At 32.7% G+C, this 23,643-nt stretch overlaps 1 protein-coding gene across 1 annotated transcript in view; it reads left to right on the top strand.

The window, feature by feature from the left end:
* The first annotated feature begins 416 nt into the window (after positions 1-416).
* Positions 417-23,643, top strand: part of LOC115887784 — a 299,678-nt gene continuing 276,451 nt past the window's right edge. Inside the window, exons 1-4 of the mRNA XM_030907281.1 lie at positions 417-593; positions 2,474-2,735; positions 5,373-5,396; positions 5,459-5,623. Coding sequence (XP_030763141.1) covers positions 2,487-2,735; positions 5,373-5,396; positions 5,459-5,623 — 438 coding nt within the window. The 5' untranslated portion in view covers positions 417-593; positions 2,474-2,486. The remainder of the gene's footprint in view (positions 594-2,473; positions 2,736-5,372; positions 5,397-5,458; positions 5,624-23,643) is intronic.

Genomic DNA, 23,643 nt, shown 5'->3' with positions numbered 1-23,643 from the left:
ACACTTTTTCAGGAATATGTAACATAAAAACGAGATATACAATATACATTTGTAATTTTCGAACTATTTATTAAAATCTCCCATAAACTCTCTGCAAAATACCTAAAATATACATATTTTTAGGTATTTTAACAGAAAAATCTCAAAAGTGACTTTTTTGAAAAAAAAAACCTCTTCTTCCGGATGAACGATATATGCAACCAAACATTTTCTACTAGGGGATGAAAATTGATTTTTACCCCCGAACAAGGAAAAGGCTAATTTTCATCGCACTCACATTCAACCCGCAAAATGTTCGTTCACCCCAACGTTCACCCCTATTTTCTACCGAAAATTACCCTCGTGTTTCTGTCGGATGTTTTCGGGAAAATCATGTGCGCCTTTTGGAAAATGTGGAAATTCTGACAGATTGACAGGAAAGCGCTGTGCGGGTAACCGTGTTTTTGTTGTTTTTGCGAGTTTATGTTTTCTTTTTCGTGTTTTCCTTATTCCTTATTTTCGAATTTGTTCGTGTTTGTTTGTGTTGCGCGTTAATTTCCCTACCGCAAAGGTACAGGAAAGTTTGTTTTGGTTTAGTGTCGTTAAAAAAACAGGTAGGACACTCGTATTTTAGTTTAATATTATAAATCATTATAATAATACGAATGAGAGCGTTAAGTTTTATAATGTTAATAAGTCTCGAGGAAAAGAAAATTAAAAATGTATTTTCAAATAACTACAATGTTTGAGCTCTTTAATTTTTAATTTCATTTGGTGTATATTTGGTTGCCTGGAGTTAAAACTGCATTTCGCGTAGAGGCCTTTCGATTACCGGGGTTAGTTAAAATGTAATCTAAAATTCCACATGCCATCGCATTTTTTTTAATGGGCGTTAATGCGATTGCCCAGTTCGGAGTTATTAACATTTAAATAAAAACAGATCCGCCCTTCCTTCTCCGCTTCATTTTTCTAAATATTATGACGCCTTTATTTCTTGTGCACTTTATCGAAGTAAAATTTCGTAAAAAATATTTTTTTTTATTTGCCATAGCAGTTGCGCCCTTCAGACGCCATTCTACAAACTTAAAAATAATTTCCAGCTATTTCTCATGGCCTCTTTAGTTATCATTTTTTTTTGGCAAACTCGATGGCTAATACCTATGGCTAATACTTTCCAAGATACAGTCGAGAGCTATTCTTAAGGTGCGTCCAGGCCTGAAGAGATGAGGGCGAAACGAGAGACCTAAGAGCGAGACGAGAGAGAGGCAAGAGCGAGACAAGAGCGAGACATCTTCTCTCCATTTTTTGAGGCAATAGCTTGTAAACACATTTTAATATAACAAACGATGGCCAAATAATAACAAACAGTAAATAATGTATCTTTAACATTCTGGTTCGTCGTATTATATTCATCGTTGGTTTTTCCCCTTTTGGTTAAATAGAAAAGTTATAGGGAAGGTTAAGAAGCACATTTAAAAATTACTGTAGAGTGTACAGGGTATTTCAAAAAAGTTTGCGTATATAACATATATATTTGTAATGAGAATGCCCTATTTTTTTATTTTATTATTAGATTCTAAGTATACAATGGTCAATGGGGTAACTTTTTTGCATATGATATTATATATTGTCGAGGTGTATGTAGCGATATCTGTAGTTGACGACATTTGTTGAGACGCCATCTCTTAGCCTTAAGTAGAAAAGCGAATTCTAATCAGGCGGCAGAATTTACTAGTAGGGGACAGAATGTTATCGATAATTTTAGAACGTTCCAGAAACAGTCGCTAAGAGAGCGCTCGGCAGTTGGACAAGTGAAGTTTGAATAATACGGTTAGATCGCGAATGTTGACAATTTGGCGAAGGATTTTATAAATAGTTAATTGTGTGTTGTAATCAGTATAAATTGTGTGTTGTAATCAGTATAAATTGTGTGTATATAGTGAGAAAATATATTCGTTAAGTATTTTATCGTGAGTTTAAATTAGCAAAACCACGGAATCCGTAACAATATTTAAAATTAATAAATTTTGTAATAATTCAATTTGTTTAAAGAAATGTTAGATTTCGGTACAGTAAAAATTAACAGTGAGGCAAAATTTGTAAATTCTATCAGGAAAAATTATAGAAAATACGGTGTACCATTTAAAAAATTTGATATTATTTAATTTTAAATAGTCGAAATTGATAAATCAGAGCTAATATCTTGCAGTCGAGCGAACCTACCAAAAACACGTCCAGACTGTGCCGCGAGCTTTCTTTGATCGCAAAACCGGTAGAGAACGGATAGCAACGAGGCTCCGTGAGTTATTGTCTCGCGAGGTCTATCAATTTTGGAATGTCTCGCGCTCGTCTCGTGAGGTACGGACGCACCTTTACTGGAACACCCGTACAATAATGGTAATTTTACCATACCTTTGACTATAGACCCAATGCTTCCAGTTGTAAAAGAAAACCATTGTGGTATTTTCTAATTTCCATTTATTTATTGTTTCAGCCGTCCGAATGCAATGCTTTCGCATAGCGCATGGCCTCATCGCCTGTCCCCGTCCACCAGTCACTTCTTGACACGAACGACTACCACCTTAGCGCACGCGCAATCGGAAGAATCGGGTATCGAACCGGGTCATATAGCGACAATCACCGGATCCTTCGTGTCGTTTGGAGGACAGGAGGTACTCGATCACTACGACACCGATCATACCGATTTGGGAAGCGAGGTAGATGAGGGAGAATCAAAAAGGGAATTACTGAGGGATGTAAGTATAAAGTATTTTTTCATCTCTTCTTCTTAGGTCGCCGTCTTACTTCGGAGGTTGGCGATCCAACTGGCTATGATGGTGCGTGAAACCGCACCTCTGAAAATTTCAATCAACGTTCTTCCGAACCAACGACGCAGATCCTTCAGCCAGGAGTTTTGCCTTCTTCCCACTGGTCTCCTGCTCTCAATTTTGCCTTCGATGATCAGTCTGAGCACCTCGTATCGATCACCCCTCATGATGTGACCGACGTACTCTAACTTCCGTTCGTTCACTGTTGATAGGAGCTCCTTATCTTTGCCCATCCGCCTGCCCGAGTACCTCCTCATTTGTCACTCTATCCTATCCATCCAGGATATACGCAGCATTTGGCCTGTTTGATCTTCGCCAAAATTTCAGTTTTGGGGTCGCAAGCGTCGTTAACGAGGCCCCCTAGATACTTTATCTTTATGGACAATACTTGTTCTACCACCTTGTTGTTAATTCTGAGGACAGTCTTTCCCGGTGTTTTGGAAAATACAAGTTTAGGGCAACATTTCCATTAGAACACCGAAGTTAAGCGACGTAAGGCGATACTAGTGGATGGACGGATGACCTGTTCGAAACTCTGTATTATGCTGTTGTCCAAAAATAGGCAAAAGTGTAAAATCTATTGACACACACTGCTCATTGACGCCGGTTCGAGGCCAGATGAGATCGGATATCTCATGAGTAAGAGTCGATTTAGACACTTGCCAAGTCGGTAGGCCATTGACCATGATATGGCCGAGGACCGCGGTTCGGATTCCGCGTAAACAAAGTAGGTCCCGTCCAGATTAGCCCTGACAGCAAAAAGGACACGTTAACTGAAATCTTTACTTTACTTTACTTTACAACAAGTTTAGTGTTGTTAACAATGATGTGTAATTCATTGCTGTTTTTTCATCTCTTGTTAATAATTTCTCTGTTGTTCGCTTATCCTTATACATAAACCCTTCTTCGATTGCTTCTCCTTAAATACCATATTCAGATTGCTGCGTCTATGATATTGTCCTGCTATCGTTTGTTATTCGATACAAGGAGCCATTGTGACTCTTTTTATTATCTGAGTGGTAGACACTAAATATAAATGGAGAGCAGTCCAAAAGATACCATATACAGCATCCACCCCCTCCTAGTATATACCTATTTCTTTTTTTTTGTTTTAACAAAAATTTTCACATCAGCTTCAATCCTAGCATTTATTATATTATCCATTTTTTCCAAGTCAAGCAGAGTACGTACCACACTGATTTATATTCACAAATGAAGTGCCAACCTTACGTCCAATGTTGGAACAAACGTTCACCCCATCTTGTACGAGACACACTTGCCAATTGCAATGTTGTCGAATGTAGAATGTTTAGAAGGGGCGTTGATCACCGCGACCTTACAGATCTATTGCGTTCTCCTTTCTTGAGTTATAACGAGTTATAACTTATCGTACGGTCTCAGGGCTTTAACAAAAGCCAGTATCTGAGACGGCTTTACAGAGGCCAGATCTCCATCCTCGACATCAGCCGTACCAAAGTTCATGGTACGAACGGTCTTCGTTTCAGCGCACTCAGTGATAAGGTGTTTGGGTGTTTCCCCATTTTCCCTACAGAATCTGCATTCGCCGTTGTTTCTCAGCTTCAACATACTGAGGTGTTTGTTGAGGAGACAGTGTCCTATTAGAACCCCGTAACAATCCGAAGATTGTTTTTACTTAAATCAAGGAAAATTTTTAATTTTTCTCGATCGTAAAAGCTGTGACCGATTCGGTCGTAAGTTCTAACCGATTCCAGGTTACGGATGGAGTCTTCCAGGTTTTTCAGTTCCGCTTTCAGTTGGTTCTCGCTTGGAAAACAGAACGGTTCTGGTCGAGTTAGTGGAGTGTTCGCTCCTTTTCTAGCTAGATCATTTGCTTCTTCATTGCCTTCTATCCCTTGGTGAGCAGACACCCAGAGTAGGAGGACTTTATTTTCTTTGCCTAATTTGTTGAGCTTCTCAATATTATTGAAAACTGTGCCTAAAGTCGGTTACAACGTTGGAACCAAAGCTTAAGTTGGCTTAAGTCAGGGAGAGAAAAAGGCGACTATGTTTATTACATAATTGCATGATGCGACCCTTTTGTTCACGAGTTTAGAAAAATTCTTGCTCTTTTCTCTTTGATCCTTTTATTGTAGTGGACAAATTCACTGTACTCTTATATTATAGAAGGAAATCGGGGACCCAAAGTCGATCGTTGCCAACCGTGTATGTGTTACGGTTATGGTCCGATATTCGGTTAATATCGACATTACCCGATTAATCTCGAGAATAACACAAAACAAAAAACAAACAAAACCAAACCCAAACATTACCCTGTTAATGTCGACATTAACCGGACATCGGACTTTAACCGTAACATATGCACCAGCTTGCCACTGCTACCAATCGCATCCGCCATTTCGTCAATACTTTCTGTCAGAATGAAAATTCATTTCTCATATCCATTATACGTTATTAGGACACCCCCATGATGTGTTACTTATTACTTACATACTTACTTAATTAAATTTTAAACAAAATAAAGCACATTTTTTTAGAACCTATAAATAGTTTAATCAATTTAATAAACTTCTCTTCTCCTTTTAGCAATGGAGACAGTTTTTTGATAAGGTAAGTCATAAAGGCTATTTACTTTGTAATAATGTCTTAATAATTTTTCCTGTGGTTTTAAGTTTGATCCGGAAGGCTTTGGTGAGATACCATGGCCGGATTTTATCAACGTTATGGAACAGCCAGAGTTCAGAGAACGAGTCAATACCGGGAAACGTCAAATTTTTCTAGAAAAATCAAACACTGCCACTACGCCTGCCATTACCTTTCAAGACTTCGTCAATGTGGTAAGTGTAATGTGTAAGAATTATATCGATTATTATTAAATTATTATTATAAAATTACTAATTATCGAAATTAGAAATTAAATGATTTTCGTACTAAGCTCATAACAAACGGTGGGACAATTTGTATAACACCACAGACTACCTTATAAGTCTGTCTGGTAATAACACCTCATATGATAGGCTCAGAGCGTTCCTAGTATTTGTTTGCTTAGAAATAGAGAATAGAGTTCGCAGGATAAAGGTACTAAATACTATATGATCGAATAAAACGCCGTCAAATACAGCTGGGAATGACAATCGAAGATAATTTTGACGAGATGAAGCCCTAGACGTCATTTATTTGGCATATACTCTTTTTTTAATGGCGCTTACTGCCAGTTGGCCTTAAGAAGGTTGTAATTTGTTTTTATATTTAGTAAAAATATTTTTGAATGGTGTAGTTTAAAATTCCAGAAAAACATTTTTATATGGAAATAAATTTGTGTGTCTGGAAACGTTCTATACTTTCTTAATTTTTCTGTAATTAGTGTTAATTTTTGACAAGTTTGATGCCAATTTTTAGTAAATGACGTCTATAGATTGACCACCCTAAAATTATCATCGATTGTCATTCCCCAACCATCTTTAACGCCGTTTTTATTTGATCATACAAATATGATGAATAATTTTGGAAAAATTAAACTTATTGTTTTAAAAATTTATTTCTAGAATGGTCTAATATCTAAAAACACTTTCTATATGGGATGATATTTATTATGAAATAAAATTACAACTTTATTTATCTACTCTACATGTACAACTTTGGTGTAAACATACATTACTTGAATTACCACGTATATTTACGAGTTTTTCCTAAATGAGCGCTACTTTTTGTCCGCATATTTTATAAAAAAAATCTAGGTCAAAATCTGTAAAAAACCTAACCTAACAAAACCTCGTAATTAGTGGAAGAAATTAGTGGTTTCGATTAGCGTAGAAGTTTGTTCCTTTAATTTCAGTGTAAGCATTCAGAACGTCAAAATTAGTGGTAGACATTTTCAATTAGTAGAAAAAGTTATCAAACTTTTAACTTTTCCACTAATTATACTTCAAAATTTGCGAGAAATGTCATTTTGGCCTTTGATTATTTTATTCCGTCAAGAGAAATTGTGGTTAGAAATCAGTTGATTGTTTTCTTTGAATAAGAAGACTAAGGAAGGAGCATAATGCTATCCATGTATTCATGCATGGTGGGCGGAAAAAAGACTCTAGGGTGGGGATCCTTGACAGTTCTGTTTGACGATTCATTTGACACATTTGAATTTGATTTGAAATTTTGTGGATTTGTCAGTCTTTGCGGAACTTATTTTATGTTATTTATTATTTATTCTACTACTGATAGTTGAATAAAGGTAGTAAATCTAGATGGAAATTCTGGCAGAACTTAAATTAACAGTGACACTATCGCGATTATTATCGAAAAAGACTCTAAAATAGTTGGTTGTGTAGCGTGCGGTAGATCTCGGCAAAAATCGAGTGAAATAATGGAACAATTTTTCGCTAGTAAGTGACTGTATAATATACATACGAGTAGTAAACCGATCATTTATGAAATTCACTTAAATTTCCTAATTATATATTTCTTCTTGCATTTTTGCTTTTATTTACTACTTGTCAAAGATTAGATGTCAAAGAATTTAGATACGTCAATTTGACTTACCTGCTTCAGTAGCGTATCGGATGTTTATGGTTATAAATAGTTATTATAACTTATCTATTTTTATTAGAATTTTATATTTTTATAACAATTTGAATAACTACCAACATTTATTCACAACGTATAATAAAAAAAAAATATTGAGTCTACCCCACGTCTACCCTACATCATAGTTTTACATTTTTTAAATAAAATTAGAACGGCACTGATAAACCGGAATTTAAGTCGGCCATATTTGAGGCCCATCGCGGTAGACCTAAGATTTTTGATATGCTCCTTCTTCTTATTCAAAGATTGTTTTATACGCTAAATATTAGGTTTTTTCTATGGATACAACTCTTAATAGAAGATTATTTTCTTTTATCTATGGATACAACTGACTGACACAAGCTGTTGCTGGGATATTCTATTAATTTTAATTCTGTTTTTTAAACATTGTGAATGATCGTAAACCAAAAAGTATAAAGTGTAATTGAAACCACTAATTTATTCCACTAATTGCGAGGTTCTGAATGAGCCGCACAGGTGTCACCTTGTATTATTTGTCACTTTTCTACTTAACATTTCCTACACGTAACAATGGTAATAGAGAAAATAAATAATTTATAGATCGCCAGCAATCCACAATTCAAACCGCTTCTACCCTTGTTCTCCCGACTTCTCGGCAATCCTACAAACACTCACCCTCAAACATTGTAGGGTGAGATTCAATGGCGTGTATCGCAAAGGCCACCGATTTCTGAACACGCACGGTTTTTCGATGAATCGCTATAATAAAATAATAAAAGGGCGGTTCTTTTCTATAAAAGACCTCTTACCGTTTCTCTGATGAATTAAAGCTATTAGTATAATGGTCGTTTGCGTTCTATAGCCTTTTTAAACCTTGCAAACAATTATATGTGTATGGGTAGGGACAGACGAAGTTTTATTGAAGTTTAAGTGAAAAGAATAAGGATAAAAACAATGAGGTTTTGGTTGTGCAGAAGAGGTTATTTCAGCTTGTTTGTACTTTTGAATAAAAATATTAATTGATATAATCTAATACTATTTATGTGTGTAAATATCCATTTCCAATGATGTTAGTTTGTAAGGTCGTATTGTGCAAAGAATATTATTTTTTATTTTGTTAATCAACTCATCGTTAAGTTTGTTTTTTATACAATTTTCAAAGTTTAATGCTTTTTTATATACTTTAGAATCTGTCCTGATGATGGGAATAAATTTCTCGAAAGCTTGACAAATTGAAAACTAGTTTTATTAGCCCATTTGGTGATTATAGACTGCATCCTCACTCAAATTAGTAGCTTTTTTAATATCGCTACATTTTTTGATGAAGTTGCCCATTCATTTTATTTTCGCATATTTTCCAGAAAGTTGTAAAAATAAACTCGAAAAATTATAGTCAATTTGTAAATTGAAAATCCCCATTATTATCTATTAAAACCCCACAATTGCTATAGGTATATCTTTCGAGGATAATTCGGACATGACAGCAAAACGCGCGTCCCGATTTATAAATGAAGTTTTATCGAGTGTATTGTTGTTAATTTGTACATTATTTACATTATTTATTAAACCAATTTTTTCTTTTAAGTAGAGTTGGGATTTTGACCGTCAAAATCTTTTGTGGTCAATTGTCCAGTCAATTGACTGGTCAATTGACAAAGCAGCAGTCAAATTCTTTCGTGATTCTAAAAAAATAAAAGTAGGAGAAATTACATTTATACGTATATTAGTGATTAAAAAACAGTAAACAAAAACTAAAGAATACAACAAAACGAAACATTACATTAAATGATAATTAAATTTAAAAGTTTTATATAAAATTTAATATTAATTTAAATGTAAAGCATGGTCCACACGCGGCAACTTATCGTACGATTTGTTTGCATTTGCATTACATTAAATGATACAAAAAGACAGTAACCGAACAAGACTAATAATTTTTAAACAAATATGAAGCCATTTTGAGGTAGCGAAAAAAAATGCATAATAGCGCAATAAAAAATACTAATGAGTGGTGGTAGCACAGGCTAATCTAGACAACGGAATCTCATCTTCATCATAGTCATCATTGAACTCATTGAGTCAACATTAAAACAGCAACTAACAATTCTTTCGCGTCGCGAGTGCTTTAGGCAAGTCAGTCCCTGTTATTCGGTTTACGGCAATTAAAAGATTTTGACCTGACCTGGTCAAAATCTTTCCGGTCAAAATCTGGCAAAATCTCGGTCAATTGACCGCGGTCAATTGACCAAGCACAACTCTACTTTTAAGTACACATTGCCTCAGTATTCGTCACCCCTTAAATGCAATTGTACCAGTTATCGTCATTATCGTGTCGGAGTAATCCTCATATTTAAATGAAATATTGTATTTATAGTAAACAGGAAATTAATATGAACAATTGATATTTTCAAGACTTTTTTACTCCAGTACATTTTTCGTGCACCCACCTCTTAAATTTCATGCACTGGATCATGCACTGGAATATTCTTGAAGGTTTGTTTTCTGATTGTTTGTTAAAGTTGTCTGTGCTATCGAAATTTTATTTTGCTTTACAGTTTCGTTTTAAGTTAAATATTAGTTTTTCTTCTGAATTTCCACATTCGATGGTTTGAGAGGCATGAAATTTATCTATTATCCATATACCGTATGATCGACAAAAAACGCCGTCCAGTTGGCTGGGATATGACGATCGATGACATTTCCCATATAAATTTACATATATAAAATGACACCGATCTACATTTCAGAGTCATCGATGCCGCCGTTTTTTCTCGATCATACGGTATTATCAATTAAGATGTTTTCCTCTGGTAGGCTTAAAACGGATTGTGGTCACATATTCATCGCAATAGGGTCTATACAATAAAACCATTATTAACAGCTTCAATCATTTTAAGCATGTTATCTGCGGAGTATTTAAGTTTTCTTACCATATTATCTAATAATACCAGAAATCGTTACCCCCATGTCCCGGTATGCGTCACCTCTAATTAGTATATATTTTCTTTAAAATCCCGAAACAAAATGGTATAACGGAGACTGGTACCCATATTGTTAATGTTTAAAATAACACCATTAAAGATAAGGTCTAAACATACTAGCAAAATTAGTTTTATAATTTTTACTTCCATGCACCAGTAACTGTCATATGTGCCGATTATTAGGACGCCACCACTTTTAATAGACCTAGTAATCTGAAGACGAAAATAAACTAAACATATTCTTTAAATCTTGTATAATCGCCTAAAGACAGCAAGTTAATATCAATACAGGTTATTTAATATAAAACATGCATAATTAAACTTAATTTTTTACACTTCTGATCTATCTTAAAGTTTGGATGTCTTAACATACAGGTTAAGGAACTTGCACAGAATCAATCGTCCTAATCACGTACCAAAAAGTAACGCAGAAACGAATTATGAGAGCTATTATAAAATGCACATGTTGCGAAATCGATCAAATAATACGAAATCTATTAAATACATTTTGATTTATTATTGTGCTCTATAAAAGTATTCCTTATTCCTTAATATTTGACAAAAACTGTGATGTGACATAGAAAGTAACGAACACTGGTATAGTGTCGATTACTGGTACATTTACCTTAATACTGTAGCGTTTTTTTATAAACATTACCACTGCGAACGGCAGCTTTTCATCGGAGAGCAGTCGTGGATAAGGTATTTTACTGGAAAGAACTAATTAATAACAATAAACAAAAAAATACAGATATTGGGCGCCAGGCATGCACAGAGAAAGAAAACACAGTTGTATATTACTTAAAACTAATGACTATATTTATTCAAGATGGACTGTGATGGTAAATAGCATTGTACAATTTTAATAATTATTAAAGTGGTTGTATGTCAACGAAAGTGGTGTTAAGAATTGTACTAAATATCTATGAAAACAACTATGATAAAATACAAGACATGTAAAGTTTAAGAGAATATATGAAATGTAGCATTACTTTAATTAATTTGATATATTTTATATGATGTTAGTGCAATAATAATATCTATAAAAAAGTAATACTATTACAAGGCGTAATGTAATGAAACCTAAGATCTAAATCATATTGTAACTACTAAATCGACATAAATGTTCTTATTAATCTAACCACTAAATATAGTCTGTACGATATTATTTAAAATGTACGTTATTAAGTTAAGACTGAAAATCGACTGAAAATCTGAACCTAAATCTACACTTAGCTGTTCTTGAGGCAATCCTGTTTCGAAGAGTAGCAGCGTGAGGTAGGCGCATGTCTCTGTACTGTCTGTCGGCGATCCTGTTGGCCAAAACAACAAAAGGGGCCAGAATGAGGACACCATGAATCAATACAACTGTAGCTACTGACTAGGCTTAGAAATGGGAGCGAAGCAGCATGGGGCTTACGCTGTATCCATACTGTGGCAATATGGGGACACTACCCGTACCTTGGAACACTACTAGGACCTTGGATACATACCTTTGATATAATAAATATTCTTAAATCAAACATCTGAAGAGTATATACATAATATTTAATTCCCATACATGATTTACAATAATTGCAAGGAGACTGTACATAATCATTAATTATTACGTAATTTATTGAAACGTATATCCATTTAATCTTTATACAGCTCCATAATAATATACTTAGCTTACCTCACAATTAGTAAGACCGTGAATTATTTAATGCAAATGAGATTATTCCATACAAAGTAAACAAACAGTGCAATTGATATTCAACGAGGTACATTAAAAGTGTATTGACATCTAATATAATAATTCGGTAAACAGAATTCGAATATCTATTATATTCATGTCATGCCTAATATTTAACGTTTTGTTATTGAGGTTAATATAGACATTGCCATAATCAAGGTACCTACCACCTACCACTCATTCTATATAAGAAAATTAAGGATACATTAACTTAGAAGTTGAATGATCTTGTGTTTTACAAATATGTACATGCTCTGGCTTCCTGTTGAATTGTTTCATGTTAATACTATACAGTGAATTATATTATAGATACATTTTTTGTGTGTATAAAGGGGGGTGCCTCGACGGCTTTGTTCTATTCTTCTATAAAAGAATCATATACAAGATCAAACAACTTTAAGGGACATTGTTCAAGTTTAAAATATTTGTTAGTAATAAATTCTTTAAAACAGGGAATTCCCACAGTAGTGCTGTAGAAATAGTGTATTTTAGTGATGTATTCTTGTCAGCTGTTGAAGAAGGTACAAAAATGTAAATCTAGTAAAAATATGACACAATGACACATAATATTATATGAAATAAATTTTTAAAACATTTGTTTTTAAATTTTATAATATAAGAATATCTATATTTGATATCAATTAAACTTTTAATTACCTTAACCCTGGGCACCATTTATTTTGCCGCCCCCTTCAACTAATAAAAATTCAAGTAAAATATGTTATACCTAATATTGTCAACAAAGGGCAATATTTTTTTAACGTTTTTCTACGTTTTAAAAGGAGTTTTCATTAAAAAATCCCGTCACTCATCAGCCTGCCGCCCTAGGCAGTTACCTATCTTGCCTAATATGTATATAAATATTAAATATAAAAGGGATAAAGCGGCCCTAGCTATTGAGATGAACCAAAAAACCAACTATCGAGGAAGAATGTACCTATATGATAAATTGACTTTAAAATTCATTGCTGTCTTAACATATTGCACAGGGTGTTTCAAACTTTCACCAAAATACCGATTATTATTTTTAATTATCTAATTAATAATTTTTATTTAAAACATATCTAGGCCAAAGTCATTAAAGTAAATGTTCTCTAGTGATGGGATCACTAGATCAGGGAGAACCACAAATGGTACAATGTGTATCCGACACACAAGCCGAAGCTACATCGGAAATCTTCGAGCCACACACGGTACACAGTTCTAGGTTCGTGCGCAGTATAATTCTGTTTAGTGATGGGTCATTTTAATCGTTGTTGCAGACCGAATCGATCGATTTATAATTTGTAATACGATAGAATAAGAACTTTTTTTAAATAATATCAAATATTTTTTTTTACTTTTTAGTATATATGTTTTAAAGTGGGATAATAATTATATTCGATTATTTTTAAATGAAAAATTGAAACTTGAAAAAAATAAGGTAAAACGTAAAATGAATAGGTTCATATATTTCAACATTTTTCAAAATTTGAGCTACTTGAGAAAAAAGAGTGCAAAACTATGGGCTGTCCAACGGGGGGATCCCTGACTGTTTGATTTGATTTGGTGTTTGTCATTTTAACTCATAAACAAATTTCATTATTTATCATTTTTTGGATTTCCTATGTCGAAATCTTCCCTTAGTCGCTGAAGGGACTAGGTATATTAGGCATCCTTTATGAATGGATTTTACAAAGTTCTACTCTCAATCCTTCGGAAATAGGCTACAAAAATGAACAGGGGTGATAAAGTTTATTGTGGATATTGTTTTGTAGAATATGATGCGTAAAACTTGGTATTAATGTAGATAGTTTTCGATATGATTTAATCAAACACGTTTTTTGTTGTTTTTCAAAATTACGCCATTTATGGGGTAAAATAATGAGGCAAAATGTATAAGTAAATTAACGTATATTATAAATAAAGTATATTATATATGAAAAAAATCACTCAAAACTTAGATTAAATGTTCTTTGTTAGAATTATTCAACCATGTATATCTTCTGCTTTTTTTTTTCAAAATTCAACCCTTTGGCATTTAGTAAAAGAATAAAATACTATATAGATTATTTTGAATTTTCCTTAACGATCTTCTGTAAAATTTTTAACTGTTGTGAATGTAAAATCTAATGTCTTGTGGCAAGATAGTGAATGGATAAATCAATGGATTAATCATTGGATATTTATATGAAAACTGGTAATAGTCATATGAATAATCATTTTAAAGATGCAGGCTAAAAAAAGGTCATAATATGCTCTGTTTACACTTTATGACTATTTCTTCATGGAGAATTATTTATATATTCCGTCACCATTTTGTCAATTTGCATGCGGCATGGCAAGTCGTTTATAAATTAATATTTGAAATATTAAAAACAAACTTAGGATATATTGAATGCTAATAATTAATATTCTTATTCTTGTAGGTATATACAGGGTGGCGCCTCTCATACTTCAATAACTTATGGTCATGTTTTATTTTGATTTAAAGTAGATTGATTATTTTAACTACACATTGCTATTCCGGGTAAATTCTAATTTAGTTGGATTTTATTGAAATTTAAAAATTTTTTGTTCATTTTTAGGAAATGTTGAATATGTCATAAACCTTTTTTAACCTCAATTTTAGTTATATGCTTATCTCATAAAATTCACATTTATTTTTTTTTCATAGAATCCGAAAATCAATTAATATATTATAGAATATAAAAATCTATATAGATTTGGTATTCTTCTTATTTATCTTTAATAAATTATTATTAAAAATCATGTTTTTTGTCAAGGATTACAATACACATTTAGACTGTTTAAAAAAAATCAATTACTATTTTTTCTCTTAATCGAAAATGTTGAAAATGACGAAAAAAATACCGTGAAAGTTTGAACTCTTAATATTAATATTAAGAGATGCAGCATCGAAAATTTCCATTTTCCATTTGATTAACATGGGATTTTTTCCCAACTTTGGAAGTTTTTAACTCTTTAACGAGTTTTCATACTGGGTCGAAACATATTCTTGTAGATAATTCAACTCTCTATAAAATCATTGGAAATTTTTATAGGACATTTTTTGTGGAGTCTCATTCTCTAAAATTTTTGATATTTGGTACATATTTTACAAAAAACTTTTCTTGTCTTAGTGGATAATAGTGGTTTTTCGTATTCTTCTTATAGGTTGTCTTCATTATTATTATAAGCGAAAACACCATAGCGATGGCCAAATATTAGGAAACACTCTATTTTAAATATTTCGTTAATAGTTCATTTAAAATAACTAAGTTAAAATTCATTATGTGATTCAGTGAATAATATTTTCGAGTTATTTTGTTTGATTTATAAGAAATAATTTTTAAAGTCTTTGTGTGAGACCTAATTGATTTGTAGCGCTGGATGTTTACGTTGTGTAATCCGATCCGGTAGATGAAAAATATATTAATGGATATTCATTTCTCCCGAGATAACACTTTTTTAAACGGTTACTTTTTCGAATTAGAAATTAAAATACTTATTATGCGCTATTCCTCAATCTTTAAGAAGAAATATTTTATCTAATATTAAGCGGTTATTATCAGCAATTTGCTTTACTAATTTTATTATTTTATTATCAGGATTTGCAACTAAATTTCCGTTCCAAAAATATCATAATGTCGTATACTATACCGAGTGGTTTTTGAAATATCCCTCTTAAAAATCTAAATTCCAAGAATTTTATTTTTTTTTAATAGAAAGTACTGTAATAGTGTCCTCTTCAAAATTCGGTCTACCATCAATTACAATCTTATTTGATATATACAGGGCGAGTCCAAACTTAATGTTGTATTTTTCACCACTATTTTAAATGCATCACCCTGTATTTTGTATCATAATCGAACAAGGTTTTCTTTCATCTTTTTGTTTTATTATAAGCACTTCCTATACCTAAAATTGATATTTAATGAGAAAATTGTACTAATAAAATATTTAACTAAAATCTTATTTTCCGATGAAGCTACCGTTAAAAGTAATGGATTAGTAAATAGACATAATAGTCAATATTATGTGACAGATAGCCCACATTGATTTATATAGCAACACAATTTTCTCATTAACTATCAATTTTAGATATAGGAAGTGCTTAATAAAACAAAAATATTAAACAAAACCTTGTTCAATTATGATACAAAATACGCGGTGTTCCATTTAAAATAGTGGAGATACAAAATATTTAGTTTTAACTCGCCCTGTACAGATCAAACAAGATTGCAAGCTTTGGTCAACTGAATTTTGAAAAAGACACTATTATACGGTACTTACTGTTAAAAAAAATAAAATTCTTTGAATTTGGAATTTTAAGAGATCTTTAAATAAGCAGAGTAAATTTATGAAAACGGTTATAAACGGATAAACCACTCGGTACAGAATATTACATTTGATATTTTTGGAACAGAAATTTAGTGGTAAATCTACTGAGCTAAAAAATATAGGGTCAACTTTCGTTTAGCTAAAATCAGTTATTAGAAGAAAAAAAATAAATTTTTGACTTTAAAAAGCTACCATCACGGAAAACACAAATTTTCCTACGGAAATTCGTAATTTCCAAATTTCGCACTTTAGAATAACTGAAATCTGCTATAAAAAATACATTTTGCGTTTAATTTTTAATATTTTTCTGAACATATAAACACAAAAAATTTCCTGCGGCAAAAAGCTGTTTTCATTTACTAAGGAAATTTATTAGACTTCAGAATAGCTGAAATCAATTATATAAAAAATAAATATATTTTTGCCTTTTAGAAGCATTCACGAATTGAGGAAAATAAAAATTTTCCTGCGGAAATAAACTCTATCCATTTTCTGAGGAAATTTAATATACTTTAGAATAGCTGAAATCAGTTATATAAAAAATAAATATATTTTTGCCTTTTAGAAGCGTTTACAAACTCCCGAAAATAAAAAATTTCCTGCGGAAATGCTTGATTTTCATTTTCCATTTGTTCCTTATTATATTATCCGCTCTTGTAAAGTATAAGTACCCACGAATTTAGCAAATTTTTGACAGAAAGTTCTACGCTTATAGAACAGTTTAAAAAAAATCCTTGGATGAAGCACTTTTGATCGAAAAAAAAACATTTAAAAGTGTTTAAAATGCTAACCAATCTAATAATAAATCTAATAATATTTTTACAAAATCACAGTTAATTATTATTATATAAAAACCACAGAACTTAACACCCTCCACAAAGAAAAGCTAACCAAAGTAACCCAAATCCTAACCAATCTAATAATATTTTTGCAAAATCACAGTTAATTATTAAAATATAAAAACCACAGCTTAACACCCTCCAAAAATTTTAAAAAAACCGTAACTCCTACATTACAGTAGCTAGCGAAACGCGGTTTTCAAATTAAGATTAGGAATAATATTTGCAACAAAATTTGTAATAACATCAAAATGAATCAAAGTCGCAGTTTTCGAGATATTAACATATTTTAGTATGGGCGGCTATACGTGCCTCCCGGTGCCAATTTTTTTATGTAAAATAAAAATAAAAAAATTCCGCAGACACTTTTTTGTGTTTTTATGTTTAGAAAAATGTCTAAAACACACCCCGAAGACTAGTTTTGATGTAAGAGATTTCGGCTATACTAAAGTCCGAAAAATGAAAGTGACGCATTTCCGTAGGAAAATTTTGTATATTTGTACTCCTAACGCCTTCTAGAACGCATATATAAAGTCAGTTTTTATATAACAGATTTCAGCTAAACGAAAGTTGAGCTAAAATATATAGTATTCCATTTAAAAATATAAAACTTTGGTTTGAAAATATGTTGAATCACCCTGTATGTTGACAAAATTATTTTCAAAATGTGCGTTGATTGAAAAAAACGGCATGCAGTTGGCTTGGAAATGACGATCGATAACATTCCCCATATAATTTTACAAAATAACAGCGATTTTCATTTCCATTACTGACGTCGTTTTTTTTTCGACCGTATGGTATCTAGGATTGTATATGACTTGGCCTATCTTAATTTTGGTTCGGTTTGGTTGTTGAACTTTTATATTTAATTTCTGCCGGGTGCGAAGTGCGAAAGTTTACGCAGATTGTTTGGGCTCAAGCTTCTAAATGCTGCGATTGCTCAAGTTTCTAAATGGTGCAATTGCTCCACCTAAATGCTGCCCCGCTCCATCTAAATGCTACACAGCTACAACCGCTCCTGACCTTTTATCTGTGCGCCTGACGTTGTCCGGCTTTTGTCCGACCATCCGACGCGACGGAGGGGGAACCCGTCTCTGTCATTGTCACTTGCCACCCTTGCCACCTTCTTGTCAGCCCAGCAAGCCGCAGGAATTTTCATTTCTTTGATTTATTAAAACAATTGTTATTTCTTATATAAACGTTAATAAAACTATTAAAAAATACAGTCCACTATATAACCAGCCCAACACAGATATTTAGTCATAAATATTTTAAATGGTTTTTTTCTTTATTCTTTGTATGTTTTTTGCTTCCGACGACGGAAAGAGATAAACTTTCCGAAACGTTAAGCATTTTTTTGTTTGTTAGGCAAATTTGTATAACTGTTTAAAAAAAAATTCATGGTTATATATTTTTTTTACTTGATCTTTTTTCATTTATTTGTTTCTGGGTTGTAAAAAAATAACAAAAATACTTATATACCGGGTGAGCCTTAAATAACTGCAACTATTTTTAGAGGTAGTCTATTTCGACCCCAGAAACAGATCTATAAAGGATTTTTCGAGAAAAAATTATTTGAAAAGTTGGAATTTTTTTTTCAATAAAAAAGAATTGTCGAATGTCTCTTAAATAATGTAAGATATTTATTTAATTAAAATTGGTGATTTATTTTATCTTTTATATAAAATAAAATTGAAAAACTGATCAGGCACATTAGTTAAAAAATGGCCAAAATACATTTCATTCTGCATTCTGCTTTTATTAGTCAAATTTTTATCCATATAAACGCCCATTCCTAATACACCATAGATTGGAGATCGGTCTGAGTCGGATAGGATCGTTTTTCGCTCGGGTGAATGTCGCTTGCACTGTGTGTCAACTTGACTGTGTGCCAAAAAAAGCCATCTCCTAGATCACTACTCGATTATTGAAATAACCGACATCGCTCGATTATGCACGAGCGATGCAAGTGACGAGTACCAAGCGACGAACGCAAGCGATCCTAGAATGAAATAAATTGAAATCCGATTTTAATGTGACATACTCGATAAAAAGCCGAGCGAATTTTCTACATACATTGCAGGTAGCAAATTTATACGACGCCGTATATATATTTACCCGTTATCTGAGAGACAAAATTTTACGATCTACATCGACAATGCTTTGGAATAAACTAAATCCAGCGATCAAGCGAATCGCTCGCCGCTTGCTACTTGCCAAACCACAACCAACTAATGTTCTCCCTTGGGTTTACATGAAATTGGATGACTGAAATTATATTTTACTTGATTTTTTCAAAATTTATATAAACCCAAATCGGTCTAAATTTTCTTTTTTAGTCTTGACATTACAAAGTCATTTCCAACGATATCTCCCCTCCTCCCTACACACAGTGTAATCATCTACGTTAAATTACCCTTTATAATTAAGCAAATTACGCGCCAGACTAAAACGAAAGAAGAATACCACCGCGTAGTACTTCATCGGCTGCACGCACCGGTCGCATATAAACGCTTCCACACGGGGAAAACAACGGACGGAATGGCGAAAGGCAGCTGGTACTACCGGCCGGCGCTGGCCGTTTCGTTTGTATGCGTGCATACGTTTGCGGATATACAGGAGTTAATTGCACATCGGTGGTAGAAAGACATGCCGTTCTCTAATTATCGCCGATTGTGATTGTGTACCTACCTATGTCGTACAGTAAGAAGGTATGAGTTTAGAGCTTTTGATTAAGAGTGTGCGCTTTTTCAATGTAAGCATTTGTTAAAAACAACATAGAAAATAGAAATATGTACCTATACACGTTGATAGACTAACATGTAGAATGAATGAAGGGGGGTTAATCACCATGACCTTAAAGATCTATTGTGTCCCCCTTTATTGAGTTATAACTTATCATACAGTTAGTATAACTCATCAAACATGGGGATCTTCCTGTTGTAGGGGGACAGGGTATTTCTCATCCTTCTCTGACAACCACTGTTCATCCTTCAAGGAGTGAACATCGACCCCCTACGAGGGTATACACCCTTCCACGGTTGAGGTTTAGCCCTCTGTGCCCTTCACAGTCGAGGACGGCGTCCAGTTGGCTTGGAAATGACGATCGGTGACATTTGCCATATAATTCTACATATAAAATGACAGCGATTTTCATCTCATAGCCATCGCTAACGCCGTTTTTTTTTTCGATCATATTGTGTAATTTTAAAGTATTAAGAGTTGATAAAGAATCGCATTATAATAGGCGATGTCAAAATCAGGCCAGAAAGCGAGGATAAAAATAGGGTATTACCTCCGAATTCTTGACACCCGCACCGATTGACGTGAAATTTTAACAGTGAATAGAGAAAGAGATAATGAGTTGGTCATTTTATTTTTATCATATCTAACTCCGCGAGTTTTTCAGCTACAAACTTTTTAAAAAAAAAAATATTTAAAAGGTATATTCAAAAACGGTCATATTCATTTTCTTCGAAAAATATGTTCTTTCGCCATTATTTTACTGTAAAATGTTGTAATTTAGTTTTCGAAAAATAAAAAATCACATTTACAGAGTGATAACTTGGCTATTATTATACCTTATTTTTGCTTTATATGAGTTTTGCGATAAGACGCAAGATTTTCGAGTTATTTATAAAAAATGGCAGTTTTCAGATGAAAAATCAAAATTTTCAATACTAAATAACCAGGAAAATATTAATTTTCTGAAAATATGTTATCAGACATTTTTTGCTTAGAATTCATCCCTTTATTGATTTTTGCAATTAAAATGGGTGATTTATTTTTCACCCCCAATAAGGGGTAGCACTTACTCCCTGCACCCCCAGGGTGAAAGCACACATCGCTACTATGTAACTTTTTGTTTCTTACATATACAGGGTGTCCGGAAATTAATGCAACAAAATTTGGTCATAGATTCTTGGAAAAAAAAGGTGACCCGTATTTTTTATTTTTGGCGAGTGGCCCCCCTTTTCGGATTTACAGCCCCCTGAATTTCGCCGCTAAAAAGTTTTTTTTTTATTATCTCAGGGCCCTGTTGGACGAAAATTACTAAATTTGGTACACGTTGTTTTACCATAAAATGACATTTTTTGATGCTATTAACTTTTTTTATTTTCAGTGGCGTCCCTACGGTATTTAAACTAAATATTATTGAAGAAAAAAATGGTACGCAACTGTTTTTTTCTGAAATAAAAATTATTTTTAAAATCAACATTAAATTTGGAACAAATTTGATCTCTTGACTTTTTTTTGGTACGACGCACCGTTTTTGCGAAAAAAAATTAACACCATTTTCATACATGACTAAATCGCTAAAATTGTATGGTAAATTTCAATGGCAAAATTTTTAAAACGGAAAACTTTAAAGAAAATTTATTTCTTTAAAAAAATATTCTTCTATTAATCTTGTTTTTATTACCTAAATGCGAACTAAACTGTCCAAAAACCTAAATTGCCGTTTTTTAAATTTTGCTATGAAAATTTACATTAAAATTTTAGTGATTTGGTCATGTATGAAAATGGTTTATATTTTTTTACGCGAAATACGGGCGTCGCGTCATACCAAAAAAAAGTCAAGAGATCAAATTTGTTCCAAATTTAATGTAGATTTAAAAAATAATTTTTATTTTAGAAAAAACCAGTGGCGTACCATTTTTTTCTTCAATAACATTTAGTTTAAATACCGTAGGGACGCCACTGATGAAAATAAAAAAAGTTAATAGCATCAAAAAATGTCATTTTATGGTAAAACAACGTGTACCAAATTTAGTGATTTTCGTCCAACAGGGTCCTGAGATATTAAAAAAAAAAATTAGGTGCGAAATTCAGGGGGATGTAAATCCGAAAAGGGGGGCCTCTCGCCAAAAATAAAAAATACGGGTCACCTATTTTTTTTCAGGAATCTATGACCAAATTTTGTTGCATTAATTTCCGGATACCCTGTATATCTTTCACTATTAAAATTTCACGTCAATCGGTGCAGGTGTTCAGAATTCAGACCCTAAAAGCCTCGCTTACTGGTCTAAATTGTTTGACACTGATCGTACATAATATACAATGTGTCCCAGAAATAAGTGTAAGTATTCTAAATGGTAGTAGTCTAAGTAAGCTTATGAGGTTTTTTTCGCAAAAAAAAAATTTTGAGAAAATTTTTGCATTTTTTTTTAGTTTTTAGTTAAAAAACATAATTTCTTGATAATATGACAATATAGGTAGTAGATTAAATTTACAAGAAAGAAAATCCAGAAAAAATCCAGTGGTTCTCAAAATTTGAGCAAAAAATCATTATTTTTTGGAAAATTTCAAAGTAAAATAACTCCGTTATTTTGAACTTATTTGAAAAACGATAAAGAGAAAATATGTTTCTTTTATCGAGATCTACCACTCTTGAAAATACTTGCACTTATTTCTGGAACACTCTGTATATCTGCATTCTTCATACTTTTAGGAATCCTAGCTAAACCAAAATCCTAAAATCAAAATATCATTAAGAAAAACTATACATTATCCGCGTTTTAGTTGATTAAATTTCATTAGTTGTTTCTTTCTTTTTTCATTTTTGACTTCAATGACCAGGATGATCCGGGAGCAAATACACTCATTGAAACGTCGAGTTTTTTGCTAAACTAAAAAACGCTAAATGTAATCCTTGTTGTTTTCATTGCTTTCAAAAAGAAAAACGATACATAGAATTCGTTGTTATATTCGATTCATCGACGCGAAAACACAATGGCGTGACTTTTTCGGTGCGTACCTGCGTTTCGAGTGCTTCTTGTTGCGCTTCTTCGTTCCCGTCCTCGTAGTTGGCGACGGCCGTTTGACAGTTCGAAGGCCGAATTTCGAATGCACACGCTGCATTAAAAGAGACGATTTGGATGCAGGATGAATATTGTTTTTTTCCGGATCCTTTCGGTAGGTCTCGGATTTCAAGGAGATTCGTGGATGGAGATACGGATTTACAGGACCGTATTGCAAGCAAAGATTTAAATAATAAATGAGAGGCAAAATCTAATACGATATGCCTGTTTTTAATAGAACTTATAGGACTACGATATATTACTACTATTATAAATATTGCAATTGTCTCACAAAAAAAGCAAAAAATATTTTCCTTGAATAAGAAGTTCATCATTTGTAGTAATAATATAAACACACTTGACAAGAATGACGGCAAAGTTGAGAACACGTAACAATATACTTCAAAAATTATGTGGCATCCTGTGGCATCCTGTTAGCAGAATACTGTGCTCCAGTGTGGCTTAATAGCAAACACACCCGTATGGTCGATACTCAATTAAACCAAACTGTGCGCACTATATCAGGCACAATTCGACCAACACCTACAATATGGCTGCCCACTCTAAGCAACATAGCTCCTCCCAATTTGCGCCGAGAACATGCCTTGGTCAGAGAGTTTAATAAAATAATGAATA

Source organism: Sitophilus oryzae, unplaced genomic scaffold, assembly GCF_002938485.1.
Source record: "Sitophilus oryzae breed Bouriz unplaced genomic scaffold, Soryzae_2.0 scaffold_637_pilon_pilon, whole genome shotgun sequence".
NCBI classification, from domain to species: Eukaryota; Metazoa; Arthropoda; class Insecta; order Coleoptera; family Curculionidae; genus Sitophilus; species Sitophilus oryzae.
The sequence above is the reverse complement of the archived record's forward strand: the minus strand, read 5'-3'. Positions and strand labels throughout refer to the sequence as shown.